This window comes from Tyto alba, unplaced genomic scaffold (genome assembly GCF_018691265.1).
Source record: "Tyto alba isolate M040663 unplaced genomic scaffold, T.alba_DEE_v4.0 Super-Scaffold_2, whole genome shotgun sequence".
NCBI lineage: Eukaryota > Metazoa > Chordata > Aves > Strigiformes > Tytonidae > Tyto > Tyto alba.
This window is the reverse complement of record NW_024881282.1, coordinates 19,472,049-19,484,336: the sequence shown is the minus strand read 5'-3', so window position 1 is coordinate 19,484,336 and position 12,288 is coordinate 19,472,049. Positions and strand designations below refer to the sequence as shown.

General features: G+C 37.5%; 1 protein-coding gene across 3 annotated transcripts in view; it reads left to right on the top strand.

Annotated features, from left to right (window-relative positions):
* Positions 1 to 12,288, top strand: part of CRYL1 (crystallin lambda 1) — a 60,903-nt gene that overhangs the window by 33,559 nt on the left and 15,056 nt on the right. For all 3 annotated transcript variants that reach the window (XM_032990765.2, XM_042793168.1, XM_042793169.1), the window contains 2 exons: positions 2,317 to 2,511; positions 11,047 to 11,152. In XM_032990765.2, coding sequence (XP_032846656.2) covers positions 2,317 to 2,511; positions 11,047 to 11,152 — 301 coding nt within the window. The remainder of the gene's footprint in view (positions 1 to 2,316; positions 2,512 to 11,046; positions 11,153 to 12,288) is intronic.

Genomic DNA, 12,288 nt, shown 5'->3' with positions numbered 1-12,288 from the left:
TGCTTTGTAGTAGTTGTTGGCTTTTGGTGTTTTTTGTTTTAACCATGGCCTTACTAACATCTTGAGCATGACAGTAGGACATGGGGAGTGGTAGCTGCAGGAGGCTGGCACTCTGGAAGACACTGTGAAAACAAGAAGTGTGGAATTTGATATATGAGAAAAATTAAAAGCTAAAGTTGTAAAGCCTCTGGCACAGGTAAGCATGTTGAGGAGAAATTAAATTAAATACCCAAAGGGCAGGAGGAGTTCATTGATTTGCTTGACATAGCAATAGGTTCAGTAATTAGAAAAAATAAGTGATCCCATAGCATAGCTGTATGATAGAAATGCATGCCACGCTTGTAGGTACAGCTGCTCTCTCTGCAAGCAGTTTCAGGCAGTGTATTGGTAGAGGTCTTCTGCAGAGCAGTTCATTTCTCATATACTATATATGCCTGCTAGGTCACACAGCTAGAAATACAGAGCTAGACGAGACTGTGCCATTAAGTGAAGTGCCTTGCTGTACAGGAAGCCATGTAATCAAATCACCTTAAAAATGTATTAGGCTCTATCTGTTAGATTATTTTTTTTTTAACTCCACTACTCCTGTTGAAGTTGTTTGTGTTTTACAGTTTTTGTTCCAATCTTATTAACAGTCCATTAAAATTAATTTTATGTTTGTTGGCTGCTTTTGTGTAGCTTAATTCTTCCTCTGTACTTTGTCATCTTCTTTCTTAGCTTTCATTTTGTTAGGCTGAGTAAGGTAAGCTCTTCTGAAGAAGGGCTTTGCATTCGCCTTCTCATTATCAGAAAGCTTCCCCCACCCCCAATCTAATCCCTGTTTTACCACTTTCAGTTTTTACCAACATCTGTTGTCTCACTCCTAAAAATTGTCTTCCTAAGTCTCCTCAGTGTGCTCATGAACACACCCATGTACTCCCCGAGCCAAGTTCATGAAATAGAATATTTCAATAAGATGACTGTCAACACTAATCTTGGAAGAAATTTATAATAGCCTCAGTCTCTCTCAGGAATTAACTTGTCCTCTTCGTGATTGGAACCTGTGATATATTTAAGAGTTAGAAAAGCCTTCAGAGAACTTCTTGGTGCTTGCAGTGTTTCGGATCTTGCTAAATTGCCTGGCACCACACCTGCGATGGTGTCCATCGTGCCATTCTCAGCATTGGTGGTGGCACTGCCAGAGAGACTGATGTGAGAAAGGTTATGTTGGAACACAAGGCACTTTAAAGGGAATGAAATGTGTTTCATCAGTAGTTAGAGTAGATGTGACCTACATCAGGTTATGCGTTAGTCAGACCCTACAGTAAAGGGAACCATGTAAGCACTGCAAAGAAAGAACAGGCAGAGGGGAAAGACTGCCTGTATGCTGCTGTGACTGAATCCTGTACTTGCTTTTACATGACAGTTGATAGAGCAGTTGACTGTAAGGGAACATGGTGAAAGAATTAGTAATTACTGTCCTTAAATACCAATGTTATTTCTGGTAGTAGTTTATGATACGTTAGCTCCTTCAACCGCCTGGAATCTAGACCAAGAACTGAGTTTAACACCTTAAGATATGGCTGAAGGACTGCTGCTTTTGGAAAGAGTATGCAGGCAGTGACCTAAAGAACTTCTGGCTGTTTCTAGGATGTTCTTTAGAATTTTTTGTTTATTACTTCAAAAATACATTACACAAAGGTCTTGACTTGATGAGAATTTACATTTGGGAAGAGTCAGGGAGAGGTAATTTAAAATTTTTAATTTTTTTTTAAAGTAGGTGCTGTGTTTGAAGGTAACCTGTTCTGCAACTTTTTTGAAGCACGTTTTAGGTGATAGCTGTTACTGTGTTTAGCATATATTTACAAGCTTGGGCCAGTAGCAGCTTGTCTGTTAGGTGTTACATCTTACAGGTGGTGTTTAGCAATAATTTTGTTACAAAGTTCCTGAATATCTAAAAGGAAATGCCTTGCTTCATTTGGAAAGACAGATGCTGACCTAGAACAACAAACAGCGTGGATATTGAGAAAGCATCAGTTACTCAAGTCAGTAAAAAGTTTTCTAGTACTGTTTAAATGCTGTCATCTTTAGTGTAGCTTCGTGAACTTTGAAGGGGTTAAACAGAGTTAGATTTAATGCAAGATTAATTATTTCTTTAATTTGAATTAATACACCAGCTTTTATTGGATTGATGCAGTCTTTCAGGGACTGAAGATCAGGCTTTCTGTGTTCACTGGAAAATATCCACACTAGTAGCAAGCTATAAAGATAATTTACATTAACTTGTTCTGTTAATCTGTCGATAACTGACATTCTTCTTTTGTGTTTCTTCCTGAGGTAAATCCACCTTACTTTGTGCCGTTGGTTGAAATCGTTCCTCACTCAGAAACAGATCCTTCTACCACAGAGAGAACATATGCCCTGATGAAGAAGATTGGTCAATCTCCTGTCAAACTAAACAGAGAAATTGAGGGGTTTGTTCTGAATCGGCTGCAGTATGCAGTGATAAGTGAAGCCTGGAGACTTGTGGGTGTATGTATTTTATTTTTTTTTTTTCCACACACACACACTCTGTCAGTTTTGTAGATGTGACAAATGAGATTGCATATTTAAATTTCCCAGAAATTTGTGTCATCTTTGTTAAACTGTCCCTTATGAGCATGAAATATATATTAACATGTAAATTAAAAACAGTAGGAAGTGATGTCAGTTATAAATAACAAAGACAAAATCAAAGTGATATGGTCACAACAACTGTCCTTTATCCTGCTTTCTTTTCAGAATACTGTCATTTTCAGGACAATCAACAGTCCTAAAAGCACAGAATTCAAAATATTGATTTTTCTTTTATCCAGATTGTCTCATAATTTCCTGTTATTTTCAGAGTGTTGCTGGCCTACTGCACAGTGGTTATGAAAACAGTGTTTTAAATTATTTTCTCTTTGGCCTCTCGAGAATTGCATTCATAGGTTCAACAGTTATTTGATACTTGCAGGTAAAGACAGATTTCTCCTCCTCCTGCCCATTCAGACTTCTAGCTAAGAATCATCTGTTTGTGTCCCTTCAGTTTTTCCCAGTTACCTCTTCTGTGCTGCAAAGTCTGATCTTTCATCAGGAAGAGCTGAATTATAAGTCTATTGCTATTTTGTTGAGAAGAGACTCAGCTTGGATTGAGTAGTGCTTACATTTTTGTCATGGAAAGTGTTTTGATTTTTCAAGTGGTTTAAAACAACTGTGCACACAAATATAGGTAAAGATCTTAAAGCTAAGTTAGTATTAACATCATGAACAAAGCAACTCTTTTTTTTCCAAAGCAGTATCTAAAAATAGCTGCTGAACTGATTTTGATTACCTGTAGGTTGCTTCCACTAGCAACACAGTAGAACAGTATAAAGGAGGTGTTGAATAATAGTATGTAAAACAATGTTGTTAGGAATGAACTGATCTTCTACTGGAGATGTTTCTTTAGATTAAAAAAAAGGTTTCTGTTACAAAAAAAATTAATACAAAGTCTTAAGTATATGATAAGAAAAATCCTTTCAACATGACTGCAGCTTTTTGAAAGACACAGAATAAAAAGGATAGTAACTTCTAAATTATTTTTGAAACTGTAATAACACTGGTGAGAAAAAGATTTTTTTGAGAATAAGAATGGAAAAATAACTAGTAAAAACTGTGAACAAGGAAGGTAAGTTCATGGGGAAAAAGCTAGCTGAACTGCAATGTTCAATGTAAAGGAGGTTCCCACACTGTAACCTTCCCTTGAAAGGAAGGGATCTGATGTAGAAGTAGAACAAGTCATGCTAAGAACAAAATTTTTGGAGGAGGAAAGAGTAAATGAGTAATGGCAGACTGTAAAGGAGAAATGGAACTTTTCTGAGAATCCCAAACCTCAGATATTAAGTCGATGAAATACTGATTTAAGCCCCTTTTTACAGACTAACTAGCATAATACTGCAGAAATGGAAGTTAACACACCTTAGCTCTTTTAAGAGTTCAAGGAGTCGTTGGGAAACCATGGACCAGTACGTCTGGTAATAGGTAGGCATATTGATACAATACCCTTAGTCAGTACAGGTATCCAGGGCAGAAACACCTTAAAAATCTACTAGGATTTTTTCATGTCTCTGAGAGGCATAAACTGAATTGTGGAAGTTGTTGCCATAGGAACCTAGGATGCTAAAAATATGAATGCATCAGGGAACATTTAGACACATTCATGTTAGAGGAACACTGCAGAAGCAAATTCCAGCTGTTGAAGTCTCAAAAGACTGGACTTCTCAGAGCTGAGGCAGTACATATCATTGAAAGTATCACTCTGTATTTGGTCTTTGGTTACAGAAAGAGTGTAAGAACAGTTCATGGGCTACTGTTGGAAAAGGTATTGATTTGAGGTGAACCTTTAGTATGAACTTGTACAGATGCTTTTGTGTGGGTGGTGGCATGTAAATAGTAACAAAATAGTGCATGAAGCACCGACAGATAATGAAAGTTGCTTTCATTGTGCACCATCAAAGTTTCTAAGTTGTTCTGGTTTTGTATAATTTTATTTCATTTTAGGCAAATACATATTTAAACTGTAACAACTTTGAAGCTGTATTTCCATTCCAAAAGCCTGGACAAATAACAGCTATCAAAGGTGTACAGTTTCAGCTGTGTGACTTCAGGCTACACACTGCCTTTGATGGAAGGAGTATCACTGCAGATAGATGAGAGCTGCAGGCCTGAGGCAGTTTCTGTGTTTCTACTCTTGTGCTGCCAACTCAGCAATTTTTATTGCAAGTCATATTCTTTTGGTGTTTTCCACTTTCAAAGTGGGGAAAAATACTTCTTGCTTCTGATTTTTAAGTCACTTTTCAGTCCTTATTGTTAGGGGGTTAAAATAGTGAAAAAGTCAGCCTCTCTACCTCACAGTCTTTGAGAGGCTCCTAAAAATCAGGTTTTACTCACATTGATTCTTTCTGGTAACAAAAGTTTTCATTATTCTAAAAAGCACTGGGAGTGGAAGATAAACTATGAATATTAGCAGGAGGGAACATACTAATAAAGCGTTCTTGTCCAAAGTGACCACACTATCAATCCTTCTGTGGCTAAATATGTAAATCACATGTATTGGATGAGTTAATCCAAGTCAGCTTGGATGCAGAACACAGACATTCTTACAAAATTATGAACACTGTGGTATTTTGATGCTAATAATTGTATATTGCTTTTGACTATTGTAAACGAACAATGAAACAGAACCATAAAACATAATTTTGATGTAAGTTGTTTTATTAGTGGTTGTAAAGTTTCTGAACAAGTATCTTTGGATGCCTACAGTTACATGTCATAAACTGATCAGTGCTCCTATTTCTGTTACAAGTTATGAGAGAAGGTAATTCAGGGCAAAGAGGTGAAAGCAGCAGTGAGAAACCTGGGTATTTGGATACAGTTTGTCTTTGCCAGAGGTGCTGGGGTCCCCAGGAGCATACGCAGGGAGGCTGAGGTTTTGAAGCTGGGCACAAAATGAGTGCTGTGGATGCAGGAATGAGTCAGATGTGGGAGTGGGAAGTATGGAGTTAGGGTGGTGAAAAATTAGGAGTCCTGAAGGTTGACATCTCAATTTGTAGAAAAGTAGGAGAATGAAAACTCATTTGGACACATGCAGTTGGGTGCTGAGAACTTTGGCCATGTGGATAATTAGGAAAATGGAGTTAAGGATGCAGACACTTGACTTTATAAGAACTTAGAAGCGAAGACTGTAGATTCATTTATGGGCCTAAAAGAAGGAATTCAATCAAGTGCTCCCTTTTGAGGCAAGAATGCTACAATGAGATGTTTCATTTTGGATCTGAGTTAGTCTTTTGTGTGACAAGATGTCTTTCTGAACGTTGTTTTGACTTGCAAGTCATGAGCACTTGGGTAGTGCAGGTGTTTGCGGCAGCAGCTTTTTACATCAGTTATCTCTGTCTCCCCATGCTCCACACTTATTCCATGAAAATGCAGATATTGGGAACACTTCAGTCTGTCTCTTTAAGTTCATGTATCTGAGAACTTTCTGTAGGATCACACAGTATGTGGGAGAATGACGTTCTTGTAGGTTTCTTATTTATGTTTTTAATTCTTAGGTCTCTGATAGAAGTGTTTCAAAGCTGATTATGATGACAGTAAAAGATGTGCTGTGAGATGTTGACATTCCTTATTCCTCTCTTCTCAACCCTAAATTTTGATACTACAGGTTTGGAACCATTAGAATAATCTGTAGCCGATTATAGGAAAATACCTCAAACAGCTTTCTTTGTTATTCCCTTTTACCATTTATTTATATTTCATGCCTCCATTGACAGTGGTCACTGGTATATCCTATTTTATTCATAACTTCTTGGAGCAGAGACTTACTGCCTTTATTTGCCTGGGAAAACACACTGTGCACTGCTGACACTATTATTTTTGTATTTTTACCATTACCAGTATATTCTATAGTATTTTGGGATTATGTTGCAAAAGAGTGTTAGTTAAATAGCTTAGCTTTCTCTTGTTCTGAAGGTAAAGTTTTGGTTGACTTCATCCAGAAAATAATCAAACAGTTCCACCAATGCTTTAGATCACAGGTCTCAAACCTTACTCTGAACACCTAGGACTGTCCTTTTACTGTGGATTACTGAGTGGAAGCTTACCTTGGTGAAATATTTTTCTAAGCATTACCTGGAATTTCCAAGGTGGTCATGAAATACAGCAGCAGAGATAGTGAGGAGAACATGGCAATTTTTCAGCCCTGATCTAATTTAGAAGTTTCAGCTACTTTTAAGAACCAACTAAAAATATTTCACATGGATCATATGATAAGAGTCTGTATTTTCCTCTATATAAGCTTTTTATACTGTCTTAATTCATTTTTTTCTTTAAAAGTAGGTTTTCTTTTAGGTTATACTTATTGTAGAAGACAAGAAGAATAGGCAGACCTGCCATTTTTGTCGATCTTTTGGAAAATAGTCATGGTTTGGCTGCATGTCCACTTTAGTTCATTTTCACAGCAATCAGGTACATTGGCTTCAGTCCCTAATGTATGTACCTCTCCCTTCTCAGGTGACTAGCTTGGCAGTCCTTAAATGCTGGCAAGACTTTTAAAATTCCAAATTCCTTATTAATAATAATTGTATTACAGTACTATACAGAGGACCTTTCCAAAAGATCAAAGATAAGGTAGAGGGTTAAACATCTAGTTACAGTGCCCCATAAAAGGGGGATATCATAAAAGGAAGTTTAAAGGGCCAGGGAGAAAAATTATGTGGATACTAAGTGTGTCTTGCAGGGTGAGGTGAGTGAGGGTGCCATGGAAGAAGAAAGATAAAGGCCACCAAAGTAAGGAGGTGTGAGGTGTGTAGGACAACAAGTTTTTCAAACATGAGGAAATGGAAAGAGATAGAGCTGGTAGAGGGATCTAGGAGAAAAGTCATATGCTGAAAATGACAGGACTGGAAAAAGATGTCATCAGGGTGTGGATCGAAGTGACTTGATTAAAGTGATAGTGAAGAGAAGGGTGTGACAAATGCTGCTGAGAGAGAATGCATATATTAGTGGCAATCAGAAAAAAAAAATACTGGATTTGAGAGATACAGAGGGTGAAGTGGCAAATTTGGAGACAAAATATGTGGTCCGGGAGGGAGTAGAGTCCAAAATAACTCTATAGACAGACTGGAGTGAGTAGGAGAACATAATGAATTGGTAGTATCAGAAAAATTAAGATTGTGGGTTTTGGCCATGTCACTTTTAATATCATTACAAACCAAGTCAGTGACAGAAGTTGCGTTGTGAGTGGGACTCTCAGATGTAAAAACTATTGATTAAAACCAGGCAGGTTGGGTCAGGGCCTAAAGGTGGAGACTGCAGGACTGCCACAGGTTTTTGGAAAGGAAAAAAAGGGTCCCTGCATAATGAGAAGCACTAATAAAATACTGAAGGAGCATTAGGACAATATTGTGGCATCACAGGAGATTAAAATCTCTAGGAAGATGAGATTGTGGTATATAAATGGTGTCATAAGTGTGGAGGATCCTGAACTAGTCTAGATCTTGAAGTTTGGCTGGCCTCTGGGGTCACTAAGGATTTCAGTGGAATTTTTTTTACATTAAGATCTTAATTCTGTAGCTGTGAAAGCTTCTGGTGAACTCAAGTGTGTTACACTTCCCTCTGACAAGTGCTCAAAGCGAAGACTTAGAGGAAGGGTTTCCCCAGGATGAAGAGGATGAAAAATCCCCTTGGGAAGATTGTTTCACACCTGGACTTAAATGAGGAAGAGTTCCAACCAAGTTTCATTACTTCTTAGCATAAACACCGATCTTTGTGGAAGACACCTTGCTGACCTTGCACCCACCGTGCTGAATCATTCCACCCACTTATGATCTCCTTAACATAAGTGGGAGTAGGGTTATTCCCTAGGGAAGGATGGTCTAACTTGTTTCTCATTTATGTGTTTTTCATTTCTGAAGAGAAAACGTAAAAGGCCTTTCTTTAAGAGGATCTATATGACAAGGAGAAAGAGCTCACATGTATAAGATAATACATCTCTCAACTAGAGATATCTGTCATGTTTTCCTTCTGGTAGCAGCAATTTTTGCCTTTTAGCATGTGTAACCATAAAATTACAGCTATTGTCAAAAGGCCAAGAGCAAAGCACTCATCTCATGGTTTTGAGGGCACCTAGTATTCAAATGTCAGTACCGAAGCTGAAGGCTACAATATGAAAAGAAATAAATCAGTTTTCAATTTTAAAATTAATTTGCAATCATTCTGAATTGTTTCAAGAGCCTGTTAACTCTTGAACATTATGTTTACGGTTTTTAACTGCTGCTGTGGTTCAAATGCTTGTCTGGAATTTGTGGTTAATCTTTTGTCCACAAATCCATGTCAACCAGGAAGAAAAAAAAACAACACTCATCAAGCACAGCTTTACCAGCACAACTCATTGTTTAGATGAAGCACTCCCAACAGAAGAGCTCTTTTGTTGACTTTGCTGATATCGTTCAGAGAAGTTGTGTTGCCATGTCAGGGGAAAAAGCTTTCACGGAACGTATGGTGCCTGCTGGTTCTGTAATCTGAACGCTGTCTCAGGTTTTTATTTAGTCCTGCCTTTACACAGACTTTCCTGTCTGCCTCTAGATGAGTGAGTTCACAATGCCTATGCCTTACCTTTAAGTTGAAGAAAATAATGCTACCTTATCCCTGCCATTTTTTGTCTAATTAAATTGTTACAAGAGCTGTGTGTTCCCTATATGATGGGTAGATATAAATTACATTATATTTTCTTTTCAAGATAGTTCAAAAGCTACCTGCAGCAGGGATTCAGCCAGGCTTATTTTTGCCTACTAACAGATTGAGACTTGAGGCTGAGTCTTATAAAAGGCTCTATTTAACCCTGAGATGATGAAACTTGATGTCGGTGGCCAGCTGTAGAATTTATGTTGGTCTCTGGTTTATAACTTTCTTTAAAGTAACTGTAGATGATGTAGTTGATGAACACATGAAGACACTGTAAGTGGGATTCAGCTCACTTAAGGTGGGATTTCTACAATGTAGACATTGACATCCAAGCTCCTTACTCATCTTTCAGCTGGTGAGGAGAATTAGGCCCTTTTAGGACACAACTCATTTTACCTATTCTAGATACCTGCTTTAGGATTCTGATTTCCTTTTTCTTCCTAGTGATTATAAAAAGAGTCTAGATGTCTAGCTCAGATGTCAGTATCTACAGCAGGTCAGGAGAGCTGTCCTGCATGCCCGTAACTCTAGCTGATCACTGTGTGATATGAAGGAGCATTCAGACAGGGCCCTGCAAGAGGGAAATTTAACAGAGAAGGACATGTCTTTGGCCAAGCAGATGAGTATACATACTTGCATTCTGCAGCAAAAAGGGGCTTGTGGAGAAAGAGGAACTGAGTAGGGAGAGGACCTCAAGGTAGGGTGACAAGACAAATTAGAAGCAGCTCATCATCTCTTCCTCCTTCTTAACCAGAAGGAAATGTTTTTATGTCTCTGGGAATAAAGAGGACAACTCTTGAAACCAAGCTTTATCTGATGGAAGTGGTTAGAACAGGTCTTAGTTAATTCATATCTTTCTAGTAGGTGGAAAACAACCTCATACAATAAATATTATTCTTCTCAAGTAAATCTGTTAAGGTAATGAACTGTAACTTTTTTTTTTAACAAGCCTTCATGTGCTTGCCCTAACCTGATGGGGGCGTTGGCTTTCTTGGAAATGATACCATGTGGGTGGAACAGCAGTGCTCAACTTTTAATAGGAGAAAGGCTTTATTTTCCATGCTCTGTATCCTGCCATCTGAGATGTGAGGCTGGCAATGAACTCGAGGACCTGGGCAGGTTGAGGCTGGATAGGTTGAACGTTCGGTGAGTTTTGAGGGAGGGAGTGGCAGCTGCATTGCCGGCATGTTTGGTCCCAGCCTTTCTTGCATGTGGCCTGCACCCCCATTCTGCTGGTTGTGACTCTGCCCAAAAATCCAGCACTAAGAGAATATGAAGTGAGGTGTAAGATTTAGCCCAAACTTCTGTATTTAAAAGGGCTGGTATAGTACTTAGCTTTGATATAAACTCTTTTGAACATGTGCTATTAAGAGTGTCACTTTCGCTCTGTGTTCTCTGATGCTTAGTTTCAGAGGAAATAGTATATTGGTTAACATGAACAGCTCAGTTTAGTTTTAGTACATTAATTATTGTAAGTAATAAGTATCAGGCAAATTAGTGTGTACAAATACTACGTATTTATGAAAAATGTATTAATTTCTAAATTTAAAAATAAGATACTATCAAAATATATCAAAGTGTATTTGGATTATGAAATACAGCAATCTTAGAGATGTGAATGAGTGATTGTACTTAACAATAGGAAAGCTTGCATAATAGATGGACATTTCTGGCAAAAAGCTGTTTCTGTTTGCAAGCTAACTGCTGTTGCTAGCCTTATTTTTTATTACTATTTTAATTTTTTAATTATATGCAAAAAAGCAGGCAATTTTTCATTAAAATCAAACCTTCACAAATCTTCCTTCCTGTTCTACTTTTGCTACTTAGGAAGGAGTAATATCTCCTACTGATCTAGACCTTGTGATGTCTGATGGATTGGGAATGCGATACGCATTTATTGGACCTCTGGAAACTATGCATCTTAATGCAGAAGGTAGGTAGTTTAAAATGATACGAATATAAGGGGAAGACTTATATTGCACTAGACTCTGGAAATGTTATGTAACAAACCAGGTTAGGATTACCGCAACTATTACTTGTCTCTCTCTTTACTGTAATTATAAGAACAGGAAAATTTATCTAAAACTTGAGGTCAGATGGAAGCAAATGGATATTGACTATCCTATTGTAAGAGATCAGATGAAAGATGGCAAATCACTGAAATGCTAGCAGTGTACTTAATTTTTTTCAAGATTTGTCCCAGTGCTTTGCAAACATTGCTATACCCGTAGTTCAGGACTGTCTGAGTGTCAGGAAAAGAAAGCACTGAAACAGTTCATCTGATAATCCAGTGTCAACAGAAACTTTATGTAGATGAATGACTTCTTTTTTTTTTCTTGCCCAGAATTTGTAGCAGAGGCTCAGTGTAAATATTACTGGAGCTGGCTTGCTTTAAGCTGGCTTAGATCCTGAGTGAAGTAAAATTGCTTCTGTCTGCAAAATACTGTGTGTATTGTGTGTATTTGTCAAGTTGACTTGACAAAGCAATCAAGTAACAGTTTAACATCTGTTTTGTATAATCAAGACAGATTTTCAGATGTTCTTGGAACAGTATACACGAATCCCAGCTAAATAAAAAGTGAATTGCATAAAATGAAATAAAAATTATGGATTGGGGCTTACAAAGGTTTGAGCAATTAATTTAACAAAACATGAAAATTTCAGTAAGTGAAGCTCAACTAAATAGATTTTTAGCCCACTATATTATGGGTTGTATCTTTATTCTGGTTTTGTATGGTCCCTGACATGGTGGAACCCTGATCCATTACTTGATCATTTAGCCATTGCAATGCTTGATAATACAATAATAAAATAAGAAACCAAGGTCATAAAGTATCAGTGCACAACTAAAAGTGTTATTCTGGATCTAGCTGTTGTTAGTTACTTGACAAAAACTTTATGTCTCTTAAAGTTGACTAAGCAATTTTGTCATGAATGTGGAATTGTGGATCTTCCACCACTGTCCTTCAGCTTGTCAGTTTGATTGTATATCAGTAAATTAAATGTCACAAAGTATTTGCTTTTGTACATTGTTAGGTAAACAACATCCACCCTCTGAATAGAGGCACC